Source organism: Stomoxys calcitrans, chromosome 3 (genome assembly GCF_963082655.1).
Source record: "Stomoxys calcitrans chromosome 3, idStoCalc2.1, whole genome shotgun sequence".
NCBI classification, from domain to species: Eukaryota; Metazoa; Arthropoda; class Insecta; order Diptera; family Muscidae; genus Stomoxys; species Stomoxys calcitrans.
Window position 1 is genome coordinate 195,079,152 of NC_081554.1, and position 22,944 is coordinate 195,102,095.

At 35.2% G+C, this 22,944-nt stretch overlaps 1 protein-coding gene across 1 annotated transcript in view; it reads left to right on the forward strand.

Annotated features, from left to right (window-relative positions):
• LOC106084506 (ADAMTS-like protein 1) overlaps positions 1–22,944 on the forward strand; it is a 206,898-nt gene that overhangs the window by 180,301 nt on the left and 3,653 nt on the right. Inside the window, exons 16-19 of the mRNA XM_059365112.1 lie at positions 20,683–21,129; positions 21,273–21,344; positions 21,477–21,761; positions 21,895–22,045. Of these exons, the coding sequence (XP_059221095.1) occupies positions 20,683–21,129; positions 21,273–21,344; positions 21,477–21,761; positions 21,895–22,045 (955 nt within the window). The remainder of the gene's footprint in view (positions 1–20,682; positions 21,130–21,272; positions 21,345–21,476; positions 21,762–21,894; positions 22,046–22,944) is intronic.

Sequence of the window (22,944 nt, forward strand, 5' to 3'; positions counted from 1 at the left end):
ATACATTGTTGTTTTTTATTCTCCACACTCCATTCACAAATTGAACTTTTTTATTTTTATCCCAAATGTATGCTTAAGATTTTCTAATTCAACTAATGAGATATATTTATTTACTAAGATATGCTTTAAGTTTTAAATAATTCATTTTACACACTTTTGTATTTATCGTCAACTGGAATTTTATCATTTATCCCCTTCTCTATATTATTTTAAAATTTTATTTTAATCCTCTATGAAAGCTTCAAAATTCGTTTGTTTTATAAAAATAATGGGTATTGTTATTGAATTAAAATTTAATTTGTCGGATATCTATTTTAATTGCCTTATTTTAAAACTTACTTTAAAATTTTCACAAAGACTTGTATATACATTATTTATATATTATTTATATATATATTTATATTATATAATTAAAATTATATGGTTTCTTCTTGCACATAAACTTTACACTAATCAAATATATATTTTTTTAAAGGATTAAAAGAAAAAATAAAATCCGTAAACAAATTTGTATATACATTTTTTTTTTTGATTGGATTGATTTTTTTATACTATTTAAATATCTTCCTTCCAAATCCCCTCAAAAATCCAACCAAAAAATTGAATTGCTTTAATATCATCCTAAATATATGCTTCAACATTTGTCCTTTATTCACTCTTGTCATAAGTTATACATTTTGTTTACTTCTTTATCCGTTTCTTTTCAAAATTCTAAAGCTCTATATTATAGATTATCATTATGAAAAGGCTCTCACATTGCTTATAATCATGTCCTTACAATTGACTCACATCCAAACATATTCCCCTTCCAAACTTGATGTGAATAGCCTTGCTTCTTCCTTACAATGTGAGCAGCAAACAACAACAACAACATCATCGCTTGATGTTGATAGTGGGCAATGAATGAATGAAATTGCCTGTCGTTGTCTATGGAACCATAGTCTATAACTATCGTATGCTGCTTCTTCCTTCGTATATTCATGCAATGTTGTTGATGATGTTGACAACTTTTCCTCATTACTAACAACGCAGTCTCTAGAGGCACTTAAGTGCGACCTCCTTTTCCTTGTTGTGTACATTTTTTCCATCTACGTTTTGCCTCTTAAGAATGTAGTGCATGTTTGTTGATGTAACATGCGATAAAAATGCATACCAACATAACTTTTTTTAGGTATTTATATGTCAACCAGCAAATGAATGAGTTAGGTTATAAGAAGAAAGGGGGAGCCTTAAGGATAAGGAACCACATAATGAAAGAGCCTTGAAAAATAAAAAAAAAATGGAAATTCTTGATGCAAAAAAATTAAAAAAAAATAATAGGTAAGAAAATTAAATAACTAAAATCTAAGTAATTTAATGAAAAACGAAATCAAATAAAAAAATGAAATGAAATTAAAAAAATAATAAAATACAAAATATATGAAATAAATTAGAATAAAATAAAATAGAATAAAAAAATAAATCAAAATACGAAAAATAAAATAAAATACTAGAAATAAAATAAAATAAAAAAAAATAAAAGAAAAGAAAATAAATTAAAAAAATGAAACAACTTCCAGCTTTACTAAATTTTTTATTTCCAAATTGTAAAATAAAAAAAAAATATAAAATCTAGTGACTATTAATATTTTTAAATATCAAGTTGATAAAGATTTAAATATTTAAATTATATATACTTTTTTAATATGTTAAAAATTTTTTGTTAATATATGAAACTAGAATTAAAATATTGATACTTTAATTATTTTGAATTTTTTTAATAATATTTTCTTTTCTACAATTTTTTGTGGCAGAGTTTGCATTCCTCTCTCAAATCGCTGCCCACTTTAGTTGCAGAAAACGTAGCATACTTGCAGGCTGCTGTACCTGAGAGTGTGTGAGTGCAAGCACAGCACGAACCATGGGTAATGACAATGCACTTGGGATTGTCATTATGCTATCGTTATTATCCTTCGCTGGTATTATGATTATACCCATACTTTGTATTATGACATGAAAAGTACAAACATTTAATCACTATTTTATCATTTTGTTGATGATAAATAAGGGAATAACAATGATTTGTGCGTTCTGAACTCATGTGGGATAGATTAACTATCTCCACTTTGTGGTGTTTATTGAATAATACGGTGCTATTTTTATGAAGAAAGAAAAAAACTCTTAGAGTGTTGTATGGATTTCATTACTATATGATAAATCCAATCTTATGGGACAGTGGCTGTTGATATGGGAACTAACATTATATTAAAAAATATCAAGAAAAACCTAAGTCTGATCTGACCCTTTATTCCAAGGAGTTGCTGATACACTGCTAAAACTAAAGCCAGTTGAGGTCTATGTTCAGAACTGTGCCGCAGAGCTCATTCTGATGCTAAGGGACCACATAATAGGGCATATCAAAGGGCTCAAAAATTGACCCCAAATTAACTCACCTCTGTGGTGGGTTTCTCATGCAAACGAACCAAACCTGCAGAAAATGTTTAAAATCGTTGTGTAATCCAAAATTAAAATTTTATTTTTATAGAAAAGTTCATCGAATGTTAATTTTATTGAAAATTTGACTAATTATCTGCCGATATTAAGATAAAGATAATTTTTCAATTTTTTGAGATATATGCACAATTTTAATGCCATTTAATGACACTTTTTATAAAATACTTAAAAAAATTTATGCTTACAAAAACATTTGAATATTTAACAAACATTTTAGCCAAAACTTATAAACCTCTCTTGGCTATTCTGCAACAATTGATGACAAAATACAAATGTCATTCGAAAACTCACTACAACATTTACAACTATATTTCTATGGACTTGCAGGTAAACTAAGTTGACAAGTGCATTTGTATGCATATTTATTCACCTCATGGTAAATTTAGGCAGCGAACAGGAAATACAAAAAAATAAAATACTCAACGAAAACACAACTACCGCACATGGACAATCTGTAGATTAGTTGAAAAAATTTATTGAAGCTGTGCCCTGAAGAGAAACACTTTCTGTTTTCCCAGTTTGTTGATATTTTATTCGTGGAAAAAGGGCTTACCAGAAATGAAAATGCAGAAAAACATATGAACCCAGCTATGCGGATTCACACAAAATGATTGTAAACAATTGCTGTTTGGTATTTAGGGAGAAAAATAAAAAAAAAACAACGAAAAAGAGAAAAACCATAAATTTATTACCCTAAAAGCACATACAAACTTGTATTTATTCGCACGAGTATAGATAAAATTATGCAATTGTATAGGGGTATGTTAATATTGTGTTTGCACATCTTCGAAAAAGGTGGTGCTGATACACAGAGAAGATATTTTGACATTTTTGATATCAAATGCCCAATGTCATATGATTTTCAAGAAATTTTCTGTAAAACAAAACTTTTCCTAAACGAAAATTTCATTAAAATTTTCTGTAAATACAAAATTTCAGTGAAATTTGTTCCAAAGAACAAACTTCAGTGAAATTTTCTGTAAATACAAAATTTCAGTGAAATTTTCAGTTATACAACATTTCTGTTAAATTATCTCTAAAGACAACATTTAAGCAAAATTTCATTCAAATTTTCTCCAAAGAACATTTTCAATGAAATCTTCTTTGTAGACGAAATTCCAGTAAAATTCTATCTGTACATTCAATTTTTGTAAAATTTTCTTTTAAAACAAAATTTCAGTAAAATGTTCTCTAAAAACAAAATTTTAGTTAAATTTTCTCTAAAAAGAAAATTTTAGTAAAATTTTCGGTGACATTTTCCTAAACTAAATTTTTGTAAAAAAATTTCCGATATACTAAATTTTCGATAAATTAAACTTTCGATAAATTAAATTTTCGATAAATTAAATTTTCGATAAATTAAATTTTCGATAAATTAAATTTTCAATAAATTAAATTTTTGATAAATTAAATTTTCAATAAATTAGATTTTTGACAAAATCGATTTTTAATTAATCCCATTTTCCATACATTCTAGTTTTGCTAAAATTATTGGGAACTTGACTTCGACTTTCGATCAATTTCGATAAATCCCATTTCCGATAAATGCGATTATCTATAAACTTTTTCTCTTAGAAAATGTTATCGCAATACATTATCATCATTCCGTTTTGTGGATAAATTCGCATTTTGATCAATTCCTGTTTCTATCAATTCGATTATTGATAAGTTGAATTTTCCAATAAACTCGATTTTTTGTATGTCCCCTTATCGATATATTCAATTTGCTATAAATTCCTAGAAAATTTTTCACAACTTGATTTCGTCGTTCTGTGGAAAATTTGGACTTGCGATCAATTTGATAATTTCGATATTTGCTAAATTCGGGTTTCTTTTGTATCAGAAAATGTTTTGGAAATTTAAAATCGTCTTTCCGTTTTATAGATAAATTTCTCTAAAGACAAAATTTCATTGAAATTTTGTATTCGGACGAAATTATATTAAATTTTCGTCAAAGACGAAATTTCAACGAAATTTAGCATAGACATACAATTAAAGATATTTTCGATAAATTTAAGTTTTGATAAATTCAATTCTCGAAAAATTCGATATTTGATACATTGGATTTTTGATAAAGTTAATATCCGATATTCGTTCAATTCGTACAAAAGTGTTTCCCTGGTTTGATTTTATCATACTGTTTTGCAGGAAATTTTGACATCCAATTAATAAGATTTCCTGTAAATCCCATTTAAGATTATTTCGATTATCGATAATTTTTTATCGTAGAACTTTTTTTTCCCAGCTTAATTGAGTCAGTACGTATTTCAAAGTATGATAAAAATCATTTTTGGTGAAGTCGATTATCTAAAAGTTTTATTTTCGGCATATTAGATTTTCGATAAATTGGATTATCGATAGATTCCATTTTTGATAAACACGGTTTTCTCATTTTGATTTAGTCAATACATTTTGCGAAAATGTTGACTTGTAAGCAATTTGATAAATTCAATTTCGATAAACTCGATTTTCGTATAAATTAATCGCAAAAGAGACTAAATGCTCTTGAAATGGGACCTATGAAATCTGCTTCGACGTTGTTGTTTTACTTTTTTGTGTTCTGGCGAGAAATATACGTCAGATTTCCCATTAATTTAAAAGGCATTTTCGCTGAAAATGAAGTCAGTATTGTGCTTAAAGACGAAAAACTATCTTTAAAAACAAATTCAAAAGTTTTTCGAAAAAATTTAAAAATTTCGATAAATTCGGATTTTGATCAATTCGATTTTCAATAAATTCCTTTATCAGTACATTGAATTTTTGGTAAATTCGTAGATTTTTTCGCAACTTGATTTTGTCATTCTCTTTTGAAGAAAATCTTCACTTACGATCTATTTGATTAGTTCGATTTTCGATAAGCAAAATTTTCCAAAAATAAGATTTTCGATAAGCTTAAATTTTGGTAAGGTCGATTTTCGTTAAGTTTGACTTTCGATAATTTAGATTTTTAATAAATCCTTTTTTTCGATAAATTAGATCATCCATAATTTAAATTTTTGATAAATAAGATTTTTGCTACTTGATTTTGTCACTCCATTTGGCAAAAATTTAGACTTGTGATCAATTTAATAAATTCGATTTTCCATATGTTCAATTTTTGATATGTTCGATTTTCGATATGTTCGTTTTTCGATATGTTCGATTTTTGATATGTTCGATTTCCGATATGTTCGATTTTAGATATGTTCTATTTTCGATATGTTCGATTTTCGATGTGTTCTCTTTTTGATATGTTCGATTTTCGATATGTTCGATTTTCGAGATGTTCGATTTTCGATATGTTCGATTTTCGATATGTTCAATTTTCGATATGTTCGATTTTCGATGTGTTCTATTTTCGATGTGTTCTATTTTTGATGTTCGATTTTCGATATGTCCGATTTTCGATATGTTCAATTTTCGATATTTTCGATATGTTCGATTTTTGATAAATTCTTTTTTGGATGATAAAATTTTTTTTAACAATCTCGACTTGCGATAAAAATTTTGAATTTTCAGTGAAATATTTCTCAAGATCAAATTTGTTAAAATTTTTCTAAAGACAAAATTTCACTGAAATGTTCTAAAGATACCATTCAGATTTTCTCCATAGACAAATTAAAAATAAAAATATCAGTAAAAATTTTCCTTAAAAACCAGATTTTTTCTAAAGTCATAGTTTTCGTGCAATGATCCTTAAAAAAATTGCAAATAAATTTTATCTAAAAGAATATTTTAAGTAAAATTTTCCTTGAATTCCTCCAATATTCAGTAAAATTTTCTCCAGAACAAGTTTCAGTAAATTTTTCTCTGAAGACAAAAGGTTTGTAAATTTTTTTTCTAATACCAAAATTTTTGTGAAACTTCATCATCTTATTTTTCGAAAAAAGATCGGCTTTCGATTAATTCTGATTTCAATGACTTAGATCAAATGTTATAAGCCATATGACCATATTGTATTCCTCATGCTTAAAATTAAGCAAATAATACAAATTCTTATAGTCTTTTCGATCATTTTTCTCAGTGCTAAGCTGTAAACATTTTCCTGTGTCGGCAATATAAAAGTCTTTATTTTCATCTGCCTGCATCGCTTTTGTTTGTCGTTATCAAGGTCCCTGTTAGCCTTGGTCCTGATGAAATATATTATGGCTCCTAGCACCTAGCTAACCAGAATATGTACATGTATGCCAGAACATAACACAACGAGAATGTTTGCAATCAAATCCTTTATAAACACCAAAATACAGATACATTTTGGTGTGTGTGTCTAAGTGTGTTTCAGGACAGCAACGAAAACTTTCGCTTGTATGCATTTGTTTTGTGGGCTTGAAAGTTCATATGCTGTAAAAATGGATACGAATGAATGTGTATGTGTTGTGTGTGTGTGCGAGAGTAAACATATATGAATATATTTATTAAGAGCGTTTAGTGTATACAGTATATCATATATGCGGTATATAATTTAGTAAATTTTTTCGAGCTACCTCAACACAGCAAATGTACTCGCATTTAGGCAAACAAATAATAATAAAATATATATTGTTGGTACATAAGAAGCGGTACAGACAATTTAAAACATCTTTTTATACCCACCACCGAAGAATGGGAGTACATTCATTTTGTCATTCCATTTGCAACACATCGAAACATCCATTTCCGACCCTATAAAGTATATATATTCTTGATCAGCGTAAAAATCTAAGACGATCTAGCCATGTCTGTCCATCTGTCTGTTAAAATCACATATAGATATGCATAGATTTGAAGATGGGCTGTATCTTGATATAGCCCCCATATAGACCGATCCGCCGATTTAGGGTCTTAGACCCATTAAAGGCACATTTATTATCCGATTTTGTTGAAATTTGGAACAGTGAGTTGTGTTAGGCCCTTCGATATCTTTCTTCTATTTGGTCCAGATCGGTTCAGATTTGGATGTAGCTGCCATATAGACCGATCTCTCGATTTAAGGTCTTGGGGCCCTGAAAGGCGCATTTATTATCCAATTTCGACAAAATTTGGGACAGTGAGCTGTTCTACGCTCTTCAACATTATTCTGTAACTTGGCATAAATCGGTCCTGATTTGAATATAGCTGCCATATAGACCGATATCTCGATTTAAAGTCTTAGCATTTATAATCCGATTTCACTGAAATTTGCCACAATGGTTTATGTTAGAATTTTCGACATTTTTATTTGACCCGTACCCACTCTTTTATATTTAAATGACTTAATATATTCCGTACTTTATTTACTTGTTTATCTACATTGTGGCCGTTGTTTTATTTATTGTGAACTCGATTGTAAAAAATAAAATACTTAAATATAGTTTTCATTCACTTTTATGGATCGAAAACATATTTAAAATGATTTGTGCATTTATTTATGGAGTACATATATAAATATACTGTGTCCCTTCCTCCTTTGGCGATTGCTATTACAATTATTGTCCTTCATTTATGTGCAAGCGAAGATTTTTTCCCACTCATATAGCGCGGTTGTTTGATTTCGTGTTTAGATGACAATATAAATTAAAAACAAGTAAATGCGTGCTAAGTTCGGCCGGGCCGAATCTTATAACCCTCCACCATGGAGCGCATTTGTCGAGTTCTTTTCCCGGCATCTCTTCTTAGGCAAAAAATAAATTATTTGTTGGAGACCTGTGTAAAATGTCAGCCAATTCGAATAAGAATTGCGCCCTTTGGGGGCTCAAAAAGTAAAATAGAGAGACCGATTTATATGTGAGCTGTATCGGGCCAAAGACCGATTCAGACCATAATAAACGCGTATGTTGATGGTCATGAGAGGATCCGTCGTACAAAATTTCAGGCAAATCGAATAAGAATTGCGCTCTCTAGAGGCTCAAGAAGTCAAGACCCAAGATCGGTTTACATGGCAGATAGATCAGGTTATGAACCGATTTGAACCATACTTGGCACAGTTGTTGAATATCATAACATAACACGTGGTGCAAAATTTCATTCTAATCGGATAAGAATTGCGCTCTCTAGAGGCTCAAGAAGTCAAGACCCAAGATAGGTTTATGTGGCAGCTATATCAGGTTATAGACCGATTTGAACCACATTTGGCACAGTTATTGGATATCGTAGCAAAACACGTTGTGCAAAATTTCATTCCAATGCGATAAGAATTGCGCACTCTAGAGGCTCAAGAAGTCAAGACCCAAGATCGGTATATATGACAGCTATATCAGGTTATGAACCGACTTCAACCATACTTGGCGCAGTTATTGGATATCATAGCAAAACACGTCGTGCATAATTTCATTCCAATCCGATAAGAATTGCGCACTCTAGAGGCTCACGAAGTCAAGATCCGAGATCGGTTTATATGGGAGCTATATCAGGTAATGAACCTATTTGTACCATACATGGCACAGTTGTAAGAAGTTAGAAAAAATTACTTCATGCAGCATTTCATCCAAATTGCGCCCTCTAGCGGCTCAAGAAGTCTAGATCCGAAATCGGTTTATATATGAGCTATATCAGGTTATGAAATAATTCCAGCCATGTTTAGCACAGTAGTTGATGGTCAAACTAAAACACTTCATGCTAAATTTCAGCTAAACAATAATTGGGCCCTCTATCGGCTCAAGAACTCAAGATTCGAAATCGGTTTATATGGGAGCTATATCAGGTAATGAATCGATTTTAGCCATACTTGGCACAGTTGTTAAAAGTTAGAATTGTGCACTTTGTGCCAAATTTAAACCAAATCGGATAAGAATTGCGTCCTCTATCGGCTCAAGAAGTCAAGATCTGAGATCACTTTCTATGGGAGCTATATCAAGTTATGAACCGATTTAAACCATACTTGGCGCAGTTTTAAGAAGTTAGAACAAAACACTTCATGAGACATTTTAGCCAAATTGGATAATAATTGCACCCTCTAGCGTCTCAAGAAGTCAAGATCCGAGATCGCTTTGTATGGGAACTTTATCAGGTTGTGAACCGTTTCGGACCAGAGTTGTTGGAAGTCATAAGACATGCACTAATTAAAAGTATATTGCAAATTGTTAGTTAGCGTGTTACAGTTAGGATGGATAGACATGGCTAAACCGACTAAGAATGACAAAACAAGTAAAAATACATATTAGGCCGAGTTAATTTGTATGGATGAAAAAACAGTGAAAAATAGCAAAAACGTAAACTACCTACCATTCAAAGAAGTTTCTCCGAAGAAACCATGTATCTAAAATAAAATCCTAATCCGCGTCTCTCGACTTCAAAATTTTTTTCCAGTTCTTTCAATATTCGATATTTTTGTAATCAAGGTATAAGTCGCATTTGCTGTCCGATTATCGTAAAATTTTGCACAAGTCACTTTTTTGGCCCAAGAACAAATGCTGTTGATTTTGAACAAAATCGGTTCAGATTTAGATAAAGGTTCCATGTATATATTTCATCCGATATGGACTTTTAAGACTCTAGTAGGAATAATTTTGGTCCGATCTTTTCAAAATTTAGCACAAGACGTTCCTTTTAACTTTACAACATGTGTGCGTAATTTGATCAAAATCGGTTCTGTTTTAGATGTAGCTCCCATATACATCCGATATGGACTTTTAAGGCTCTAGTAGACATAATTTTGGTCCGATCTTTACAAAGTTTTGCGCAAGACGTTCTATTTAATGTTCCAATATGTGTACATAATTTTATCTAAATCGGTTCAGATTTAGGTATAGCTCCCATGTATCTCTTGCATCCGATATGGGGGCAATATCTGTTTACAAACCGATTCGGATCATACTTCGCAGGGATGTTGGACATCATAACACAAGTGTTTGTTCCAAATTTCAGCCAAATCGGATGAAAATTGAGGCTTCTAAGGGCTCATGAAGTCAAGTCGGGGGATCGGTTTATATGGGGGCTATATCCATATCTGAACCATTTGCAATCCCTAATGACTAACATCAATAAGAAGTATATGTGCAAAATTTCAAGCTCCTAGCTTGACGCATTCGACCGCTATCGTGATTTCGACAGACTGACGGTTGAACATGGCCACAATGTCGAGGCGATCCAGAATGTCTGGTTGACTAGATTAGTGTACCCCCATCGTATGGTGGAGGGTATAAAAAATTTTCAACATTTTTATCCATTTCACAGTTACAGAATTATTTTGAGAATTTTCCAATTTCGAGCCACAGTGAATTTTATGGAATTTTATTTTTTAATGATATCTTTGTTGATGTAATTTCACCGAAAAAATTGCTTTCGCTGGTTACATTTGGCCATGGCAGCTGTATGGCATTTGTCCAATGTATTGCCGTGCACTTCCGTTTCCGTTTGTTATTGTGAATTGTACAGCAATGCATGAGATGAGACAAAGCATTGAGCATGAAATACACCGATGTACCAGATAACGCCATCATTTTTATCAATGCCGACATCATCAGCATCATCGACATCATCACCGGCAGGCAGCTATCGAATTCCCCGTTCTTATTGTCGTTATCAGAGCCATGTTACGCTTGCTAATGGTGATGGCATTGGTCTTTTGTGGCTTTGCCAACTCTCAATGCCATATAATTTTTGTCAGTCTGTTGCGTAAATTCTATGGCACACAAACTCTCAGAAAAACATGCCATTAATATGGACATATCCATATTGATAAATAAATTCCCATGTGCCAGGATAATATGAGCCATATGCATGCGTGAATATGCCTTTGTGTAATGTGCGAGGGCTGGCGTGGTGTTCGTTACACTATCTGATTATTGTTGAGTTTTCATTTTTAAACGCATCATTGCATCGCATGGCCGAATCGATGCATGTATTTTCCAATACATCTGCATGGCAATTCAATTTATGCATCGCTGATTTCGCCATTATAAAACATGAACACACATTTAATTAGTTCGATCGCTGACAACTGGCCGGAGATTCCGCAATTCCATCCGGACGCCAACCACTGTGTCATTATGCAAATATGTTAAATTTAATGGAAACTTTCATGCCACTTCAATGTAGCTGTGGCTATAAATGTAATTAAATCACAAAATGCATAATGTAAGACTAAATATGAAAATATTTATTTACCAAAAAAAAAAAGAAACACCAACAAACCTTATATGACAAACAAAAATAATAATTTAGTATTAAAGCTATGGAATTTTTCGGAAGGGTAAATGTCAAGGGCAAAGGGATAACACATTTCTGAGGAGTAATAAAAAGAAATATATAAAATTTTTGGAAAAACACTTTAGGATGTGAACATGTCCAACCATCCGCCTCCTCAACGCTCCAGAATTAGCTGAGCCATCCTTAACTGCAATTGTTCTATCGATTTCGACACTGATTTCTTTTACAATAATATCCTTGTCTTATACCACTACTGTGGTACAGGGTATTATAGATTTGGCATTTGTTTGCAACGCTAAGAAGAAGAAGAGCTAGACCCATCGATAAGTATACGGGTCGGCATAGAATCACTTCCTGCTTCGATTTAGCTATGTCCGTCTGTCAGTCTGTCCATATATTCTTGTAATCAAGGTAAAGGTCACATTTGTTATCCGATTTTCAAAAAATTTTGCATAAGTGTCCTCATATGTGTGCAAATTTTCATAAAAATAGGTCCAGTTTTAGATATAGCTCCCATACATATTTTTCATCCGATATTACCTTTTAAGGCTGTAGAAGCCACAATTTTGGTCCGATCTCTACAACATTTTTCATGAGATGGTTTAATTAACATCCCAATACGTGTGCAAAATTTTATTAAAATCGATTTAGATAAAACTCCCCTATATATCTTTTATGCGTTTCGACTTTTAAGGCTGTAGAAGCCACAATTTTCGTACCATCGTTACAAAATCGTATAAGGTTCTATTCGATATTTCAATAGGTATGCAAAATTAAAGTCTGACCAAATTTGGATATAAGTGCTATCTATTAAAAGAATTACGTATACTCGGTGGTGTAGGGTATTATATGGTCGCCTCCGCCCGACCTTTGCCTTTCCTTACTGGTTAATAAGTGTTTATCCAATTTTTATACCCACCACCGTAGGAAAGGGGGTATATTCATTTAGTCATTCCGTTTGCAACACATCAAAATATCAATTTCCAACCCTACAAAGTATATATATTTCGGATCGTCGTAAAATTCTAAGACGATTTAACGATGTCCGTATGTATGTCCGTCTGTCCGCCTGTCCTTCCGTCTGCTGTAATCAGTCAACAGTCTTCAAAAATTGATATATTGAGCTGAAATTTGGCACAGATACGTCTTTTTGATGCACGCTAGTTAAGTTCTTGAACGGGTCAAATCGGACCATATTTGGATATAGCTGCTATATAGACCGATTTTCCGAAAAAGAGTCTAATGCCCATAAAACTTTATTTTTCATACGATTTTGCTGAAATTTGAAACAGTGAGGAGTTTAAGGCATTCCGACAACTGACCTGAATATGGTTCAGATCGACTTTATTTCGATATAGCCACCATATAGACCGATCTCCCGATAAAGGGTCTGAAGGCCATAAAAGCCTAATTATATCCGATTTCGCTGAAATTTGCAACAGTGGGTTATTTTAAGCCTCCCGATATCTGCCCTAAATATGGATTAGATCGGTTCATATTTAGATAAAGCTGCCATATAGACTGATCTCCCGATAAAGGGTCTGAAGCTCAATCTTTTTTTTCTCAATTGTGGTTTTTTACTGTTACACCATCAAAATTTTATTTCTTCAGGCATTTTATGTTTTTATTTTCCTATCACAAAAAGATTTAGCTTGCTGACTTTTTTTCAGCATTTTAATTGGTATCAACAGCTTTAAATATGACAAAGATTCGCTCCATTTGTGACACATTAAATTCTGTCAATCGCCATTTATAATGGCACTCAAAACCGTGAACATATGAATGCCAGTTCGTATGGATGTGTGTTACGGCGTGTGAATGTTCGACTGCTTCTCTTTATGGCCTCAGAGTGTTTGATGAGAGTGATTTTTACAACAATGCAGCCATTACCTCTCAACCTCACACTCCCACCAACACGGAATGAGACACAAAGGCTCATGGCAAATGCACCGGAATTCATTTTCACTGAGCCAGCTGCTTTTAGTAGAGAGCAGCAACATTACATTGACATCATGTCGCATGTATTTAAAATGCAATGATGCCTCAGTGACATGCAATGTACAACAACACAACGAGGAAAAAATCGTATGCAACAACAACAAAACTAAGCCAATATTTATGTTGCCACAGATTTCAATCAGTAAAAGCTAAATACAATACAGACCTATGCTAAACCACAAATACAGGTACACGTAGGGGGCCCTAGCCTACGCCCACTCACATATGTGCTCTTCACACTGTCTCGAGTATTGGCATAGATGCACAATTTTTGTGTGAGGGGACCAAAAAGATAAAATGAACATTTAAGGTTTCAGACTAATTCATGGATATGGGGAGCAATAACAGTTGGCATGATAAACATTAAAGGATACTTGGAATCAATTGTAAAAAAATTGACTCATCAAAGGTCAGCATCTTTACAAAGGCTTAGAACTCAAACAAAATTTTTTATAAAAAACTAGCTGAACCGGGTCCTCTCCGCTGCGCCTTCTTTTACTTTATATGGAATAGAATAATCGTTTAAATATTTATTTTCGACAATTAAAGAGCTTTTAGTGAAATACCATGCTACGAAAATAGTATTTGTATGTATATCGCTTGGCTAACAGTTAAAAAATTTAATTGCCTTTATCTGAATCCCATATGATCTTTACTGATTTATAAATTCGCTCAAAGGGTTTAGGGTCATTTGGATGTTGGATATACTCCATTCCTAAGAAACTTTATTTGAGGCCGATATTCTCATGGGGATTTTGGCAAATAAGTTTTTTTTGGTTCGTAAGTTTGGAGTAAGAAGGCCCCCATGGTGGCGGTTAGTGGGTTTAGGGGGTGGTGTCGACCTCCAGTGGGTATGCATGTGGTGATCTACTCCCAAATACCTTTTATTTGAGTCTTATATTGCCTTGACCCGTAAATATGTATGTCCGATTTATGGGTGTTTTCGGGGTGAGTTGGTCCCCAGACACTTGGGCCTTAAAAAATATTCACATCGTGCTCTTCTCTTAAATACCATTTATTTTACCCCATATTGCCATTGGTTAGAGGGAAGTTTATGGGATGAGGCGTACCCCAAAAACTTGGCCCCACAATTGGTTATCATATTCGTTTTCTAATCCCAAATACCTTTCATTTGGTCGTTAGATTTGTACTCTTGGGGAAACCAAATACACCATTTGGATATCAGATTCGTATTTTACTCCCAAATTCCTTTACTTGAGTACCATGTTACGATGGTCAATAAATAATTGGTGTTTTGTGGAGTGTTTTTGGGAAGGAAAATTGGTCGCGAAAATTGGTATCAATTTCGTCCTCTACTCCCCAATACTTTTAATTTGCGCCCCATATCGACCTGGTCGGTAAATATGTCCGATTTAGGTGTGTTTTGTGTTTTGGGGAGTGGGGTTGTCCCCAAAAACTTGGCCCTGAAAATAAATCAGCATCGTGCTCTACTCTCAAATATCATTTATTTGAACACCATATTGCCATTGGACTCAAAGTAGGTAATCAAATTCGTTTTCTAATCCCAAATACCTTTCATTAAAACTCCTTATTGCAAAAGTCAGCAAATATGTCCGCTTTGTGGAGAGCTCCACTCTCTTTAAGACCCAAATTGCCATGGTGAGCAAATACGTCCTCTTTGGGGGTTGTTATGGGGGTGAAACGTCCCGTAGACAGTTCGTCACGAATATCAGATTCGCGGTCTACTCCAAAATACATTACATTTCCTCCCCATATTTGCATAGTCGGCAAACAGATTCGGTTTGGGGAGTGTTTTCGGGAATGGAGCGACCATTCAGTGACTTTCACTGAAAAAATGTATCAACTTCGTATTCTGTTCTAAAGTATCTCTTATTTGCAATGGTCAGCAAATACTTCCTTTTTGGGTGGTTTTATGGGGTGGGTTGGCGCCCCGGTAGCCGAGTTGGTAGCGTGCTTGGTTTACCAGTGCAGGGGTCGAGGGTTCGAATTCCGCTAGAAGCCTTGGTCTGTCGCTACTGTGGTATCACAATGGACTTAAAATTGTCAAAGTGAGTCTGTAAAGGACTGCCACTCTTACCTTACCTGGCCCCATAGAAACTTTTTCCCGAATATTGATATCAGATTCGTGCGGCACCTCCAAAGACCTTTCATTTGAGCACCATATTGCTATGCTCGTAAGTTTGTGTTATTTGGGGAGGGGAGGGCCCCAAAACACTTGGTTCTACATATGGATATCATTCGTATTCTACACTCAAATAACTTCCATTTGAGCCCCATATTGCCATTGTCAGTAAATAAGTCCTGTTTGGGGGTGTTTAGAGAGGGGCGGCCCCCCGACACTTGGTTGCACATTTTGATATCAGATTCGTATTCTAATCGTAAATTCCTTTCATTTGAGTCCCATATTGGCGTGGTCGGTAAATTGTCCGATTTAGGGGTGTTTTTGGGGTTGGGGTGGTCCCCCAAACACTTGATCCCACATTTGGCTATAAGATTCGTATTCTACTCTTAAATACCTTTCATTTGAGTTCCATATTGTCGAGATTGGTCTATATATATATTGGGTAGTTTTGGGTGGGGCGTCGCCCCTAGGTACCCCATGCGAAATTTGGATACAAAATTTTTGTTTTTAGGTTACTATAGAAAGCATATAAAATTTGGCTTAATCGCACCACCCATCTCCGAGATCTGGAGTTTCTAAAAATAAGGGTAAGGGGGAGTTTCCCCCCCTTCAAATATCAAAAATGGTAGCATCCTATTTTTACTACGGGATCATTATGCACCATTTGTGTAAAATTTCAAGAAAATCGGTTCAGCCGATTTTGAGTCTATATGGAATAGACAAACAAACAAACCAACAAAGAAACAAACACAAATTGATTTTTATATATAAGAAGAAGAAGAAGAACAAGAATTTCAGAGTGAGATATATGGAAACCAAATACTACTACCAAATTTCCCATGAACATTCCATTAAGAAACAGGGGATACTTCTCCCATATAAATGAGTGCAGTCCGATTAAAGTTTAAGCCCAATGATAAGGGACCTACTTTTTTATGCCGAGTCCAAACGGCGTGCCACATAACGACACCACTTGGTTGAAAAGTTTTAACATGGCAGGATACCTCACAAATGTAGCCAGCATTAGTAAGGGGATCACGCCGTAATCTAAACCCAGGCGTTCGGCCTCATAGACAGACATACTAATCTCTGAACACGATGGTCACCCTGGTATCCTGGTATAAAAAGAAGTCTATTACCTCTTTCTATACCCACCACCATTGGATGGGGGTATACTTATCTAGTCATTCCGCTTGTAACACCTCGTAATACTCGTCTAAGCCCCATAAAGTATATACATTCTTGATCGTCTCGACGACCTGAGTCGACCTAGTCATGTCCGTCCATCTGTCGAAATCACGATAAGCGGTCGAACGCGTAAAGCTAGTCGCTTGAAATTTTGCACAAATTCTTGCTATTAGTGTAGGTCGTTGGGGATTGGACCCTATTGGTTCAGATTTGGATATAACTCCCATATAAACCGATCTCCCGATTTGACTTCTTGAGTCCTTACAAGTCGCAATTTTTGTCCGATTTAGCTGAAATTGTACATGCGATGTTCTGTTGCGACTTCCAACAGCTGTGCCAAATATGGTTCAAATCGGTCTATAACCTGATATAGCTCCCATGCAAGCCGGTCTCTCGATCATCCTTGTTTGACAAAAGTTTCGATTTAATTTCTTAGGCCCCATTAATCTGTTTTTAAAATTGTACACGAAATGTTTTGCCTCAAAATGATTCCTAATTTTGCCAGCTAAATCTGCTTAATTCTAAGCAAGCCTGTAGTACTGTATCATTCAATCCAGCCCATCCCAGCCCACAGAGTGTGCAATGAGCACGCCGAGAGCAAACATTAGAGTGATGCAAATTTGTGTTTAAATGCAAACCATAGTGAGCATACATTATTCAATATTGACATTCAAAATAGGACCCAAAAGTTGCAGTGGCACTTCAGCCATTCAGATGTGCTCCACCCAATAAGCAATACTCACTTGGCCTGCCATTGTCATGCTCTACACACCAAAGCAACATACCATCTCTGTGATATGGTGGTCATGCCAATATAACGATGCTGACATGATGTTGGGCCTCCACTAACCTACACCCATGCAAAGGGTGACTGCCACACTCACATTTGCACTCAATTCCATGGCAATGCACATGCAGCACATTGCTGCTCATGAATATGGAACGAATTTAAAGAACACTCTGCTCACACCCCCCCCCCCATCTACACATAAACACGTTGCCATCCGTACACACTTACCCATATATCCTGAAATTCTTTGCTGTTGGGTGAGTGCTTGAAATATGCAACAATACAACAGGAACACCCAAATAAAAGACAAACGGAATCGGATACAAAGCTTGAGTGGACGCCCTGAGTGTGTATTGTGTATTGCCACTATGAGGTAGTGTGGGTGTGTATGAGGATGGCTATATTTTGTTAGGTTTACGGGAGGCAAGAGGCTTAAGTGGCACTTGGGAAATCAATGTTCCACTGTTGTGCTGTTACATAACAAAGCCAACATCAAAACCAAAACAACACTTAGAAAAATTGTTGTAATTCAAAATAAAAGACAAGAATTTGTTATATGTGTTGATGTTTGTAAGCAGTTCAGAAACACCAATTGATCCGATGGATTATAATCTCGGGTTTTCTTACTTAAATCATGTGATGCCCTGAATTGAGTTATTGCTCCTTTGGTTAAGAGACAATGGGCGAAATTGGGATTGTGTTTCTAACTTGGAATTTAATAAAACATTTTTATGTTATTTTTTCAAGTGTAGTTTCAGTTCCCTCAAAGCTGTAACGCATTGAATTCATTGGGATCTGTTGCTGAATACATTCCGGAATTTCGATTCCGTAGCCACACTTCTACTCGGCCGTCTGCATTTCGAACATAAAATGAATTCATGTCTGGCAGAATATTTCCTCCTTTTTTTGCATGAAATATCCCCCCTGAAATGAAAGCGAAATGTTTTAAGACCACAATTTTAGCACGCTCGTAAGTTGTGAGTGGGCTATGGCCGTCTAGAGCGCTTGAATGCACTTTGGACACATTTGAACCCCACTCAAAACGTTGTAATGGCAAAGATGCCTAATGCGTTGCAAGCATTCATTATCTGCGTATATTTTTTGTTGTTTTCGCTTTGCTTCAACCGTCTGTGGTGTCAAAATTCCAAATCGTGCCAAATCGCTGTTGTCGTTCAATAGAGGGTTGTGTGTTTGCGTGCACTGTGGTCGAATGAATTTGGAGGAGATACATTTGCCTTATATGTTGAAACAGAGTTTAGAGGTTTATGCTGAAATGTAAAGTGCAGGATCTCTTTAACTTAATGCACAGACTGATTTAAGAAAAAACAAGTAAAAGTGTGCTAAGTTTGGCCGGGCCGAATCTTATATACCCTCCACCATGGATCGCATTTGTAGAGTTCTATGCGCGGTATCTCTTTTCAGGCAAACAAAGAATATTGAATAAGAACTGTTATGCTATTGGAGCTATATCAAGTTATAGTCCGATTCAGACCATAAATGAATGCTGAACATTGTAGAAGTCATTGCGTAGTATTTCAATTCATTCGGATAAGAATTTCGCCTTGTAGGGGTTCAAGAAGCTAAATCGGGAGATAGGTTTATATGGGAGCTGTATCAAGCTATTGATCGATTCAGACCATATTAGACACGTATGTTGAAGGTCATGAGAGAAGCCGTTGCATAAAATTTCAACCAAATCGTAAGAGAATTGCGCCCTCTATTGGCTCAAGAAGTCAAGATCCCAGATCGGTTTATATGACAGCTATATCAGGTTCTACACCGATTTACGCCATACTTATCACAGTTATTGGAAGTCATAACAAAACACCTCATGCGAAATTTCAGCCAAATGGGATGAGAATTGCGCCCTCTATTGGCTCAAGAAGTCAATATCCAAGATCGGTTTATATGACAGCTACACCAGATTATGAACCGATTTAAATCATACTTTACACAGTTATTGGAAGTGATACCAAAACACCACGTGCAAAAATTTCAGTCAAATCAGACGAGAATTGCGCTATCTAGAGGCTCAAGAGGCCAAGATCACAGATTGGTTTATATAGCAGCTATATCAAAACATAGACCGATTTAAACCATACTTAACACAGTTATTGAAAGTGATACCAAAACACCACGTGCAAATTTTCAGCTAAATCGAATTAGAATTGGGCGCTCTAGAGGCTCAAGAAGTCAAGACCCATGATCGGTTTATATGGCAGCTATATCAAAACATGAACCGATTTGACGCATTTACAATACCAACCGACCTACACTAATTAAAAGAATTTGTGCAAAATTTCAAGCGGCTAGCTTTACTCCTTCGAAAGTTAGCATGCTTTCGACAGGCAGAAGGACGGACGAACAGACGGACGGACGTACATGGCTAGATCGAAATAAAATGTCACGACGATCAAGAATATATACACTTTATGGGGTCTCAGACGCATATTTCGAGGTGTTACAAACAGAATGACGAAATTAGTATACCCCCATCCTATGGTGGAGGGTATAAAAATTCAAAACAATTGGCAAAATTTTGTTTTCACCCATTTTGGTGCTAAAGTCTCGATTTCTAACATCTGGATCAATATTTAAATATGAAACTATTACTAAATTTCTCATTTGAGTACAGTTGAGTATTTGTGCAAATATGAAAACAGGTACCATTTCACATCAAAATTTATTTGTAAGCATGGAGAGCCACTTCATTTCTCAATGATAATAACTTCAAATATTTGTAGTTTTAATGATTTTATGCTTGTTTTCATTTCCTATTTAAAATATGATTTAAAGAATTATTTAGAAAAATATTTCGTTTTCCAGGCATCCTAAATCATATAGAAATTGCACGCTTAAACCTTATCTTCAATCAATAGAAAATATCAAAAATCATTATTTCTTAGTTTATAAGTAGTTTTTCCTTATTTCAATGCCATTTCATACTGAATGTTAAGCAAAAGTTTCTTCGACAACAACATAACTTACCTTCTATTTTTTTGTTTTCTCCCTCATTGTACTGCAGTATCTTTGGCCATCATTCCAGAAATTTAGCAATTCACGTGGTCATCACATGCTATCGGATAGAGGTCTAAAATATGGCCTAGATGTCGATCAGGAGGATGAGCCCTTGAAATTTGTTTCACACTATGCCACCAAAGATCTGCCATCAAAGGCAAAAGCTGATTTGGATGGGACTCAGACTGGTGATGATGATGATGACGATGAGGGCGTTGATATGTTGGTCAACCAAATGAATGCAGCTACAAATGCCACCGATAACGAGAGACAATCAACTATGCATTTACCCCATGCCCGATGGCCCAATCATTGGACGGATACAGCAGCATCATCCTCATCAGTATCGCCAGCCACGCATACAAACGCTGGCAATTCAGTCACGTACAAATGGATAGCAAGTCCTTGGACACCATGTTCACAGAAATGTGGAGCTGCTGGTTCGGGTTTGAGAGTAAGTAGCATAGGCCTGAAAATGGCACGAATTCAGGGCGGACTGTTAACAGCAGAAGAGTCGAGAGGGCCATACGGGCTGGCATATACAATTTGTTTAATGCAATTGTCTTTATGCAAGCATTTTGTTTTTTCTTTCATTAGAGACGCACCATTACCTGTGTACGAGTCCATTTGAGAGATGCTATGCCCTCCTCCTCAAACGACAACAACAATAACAACGAGCCCAATGACAATAGCCTGAATCTGGTGGAAAAACAAATGGAACAGTTCACAACTCCGGCGCTGCTCATGCAGGTAAACGGTAACCTCAATCAAGCCTCTGTGGAATCACAGGAAGTGGAAGAGGTTGTGGTTAATGCTCTGTGCGAAGACTTTGGCCTGGACATACCCGATACCTTTGAAACTTGCGGCAGCGAAGAATGTCCCCATTGGGTCAAGGGAGATTGGTCGTTGTGCCATCAGTCACGTTGCTTTGGACGCAATACGGCCATCCAAAGACGTGAAGTTTCCTGTCGCTTTGCCAATGATACAATATCACGCCTCTGCCCTGAATATGAGAAGCCCATCAGTCGCCAGGAGTGCTATAACGAAAGATGCAAGGGTGTGTGGCGTGTAGAGCCCTGGTCAGAGGTAAATAAAACATTTCTCTTCCTTTGGGCTTTGAGACTTTAGTTTTGTCAATATTTTATTTCTCTCTTTTTCTGCATTTTCAAATTTATTTGAATTTCTTTCCCCCCTTCCCCCCCACCCATCCACCATGCAGTGCAATGCTCCTTGTGGCCGCCAGGGCATCAAATATCGCATACTGCAGTGTGTCTGGTATGGCACCCGGAGACCAGCGGGCAATGCTTGCAAACATCAGAATCGGCCTGCAGTAATGAAAGTCTGCAAGAGTCCACCCTGCTATGCAAAAGGTAAATACCAACTCTCCGAGAGAAGATGAAAACTAAAATCTACGAATGCAAGCCAAGAAAAGATTCTTTAGAAAACAAAAGTTTTAGATAAGTTAAGAGTAAACTTTATTTGTGAAAGTTATTGGAGGGGGCATAAAGAGATATGGTAAGGGTCATATATGTAGCCAAAGCCACACAGTGGTTAAAAAAAGACAGTCTGGAAAAAAATCTTTCCTAAATTATTAAGAAGTAGAATTCTCAAATTTTTCGACCAAAATCCCCTAAAATGGGAAATTTTACAGAAAAAATCCCCAAAATACCCCTAGATGGGGAAATAAGTTCGAAAACTTAAGTTTTTAGTATTTTGTTTTTTAGGTGAATATTAGGAGGTTTTGCAATAAGTTTCATAATAAAAAGATAGTAAATAAAACTAATTCCCACATTTTTTCAAAAATCCCCAAAATACCCTTTGAAGGTGAAAATTTTTCTAAAACTTAAATTTTTTTTTTGATTTTTCGGTGAATATTGAGAGATTTTCTTATAAATTTGCAGGCTTGTGAGCCCGAGATAAGTCCTAGGTCAGGCTCTTGGTTGGGGACATTTGTCCACCTTGAGTGTGCAAAATTTTGAACAGCCTGCCTTAGGTTAGGTTAGATTGAATGGGTTTGCCCACCAAAGATGAGTTCACTCGGAGGCCAGTTTGGCCCATTGTGGTACCCTAGAGAGAGAAAGGGAAGAATAAGAAAATGTGAGACCTCGGGGGGTGAAGAACCGCCCGTCCTTACACAAGTAAGGATCTCCCTACACCGGAGCTCGTTCAAAAACTGTGAGAGTGGAATTCTCAAAACTAAGACAAAAATCCTCAATTAGCCCCATTTGAGGGTAAATAGAGGAGAAAGAAAACCCTTGGAAACAATTCT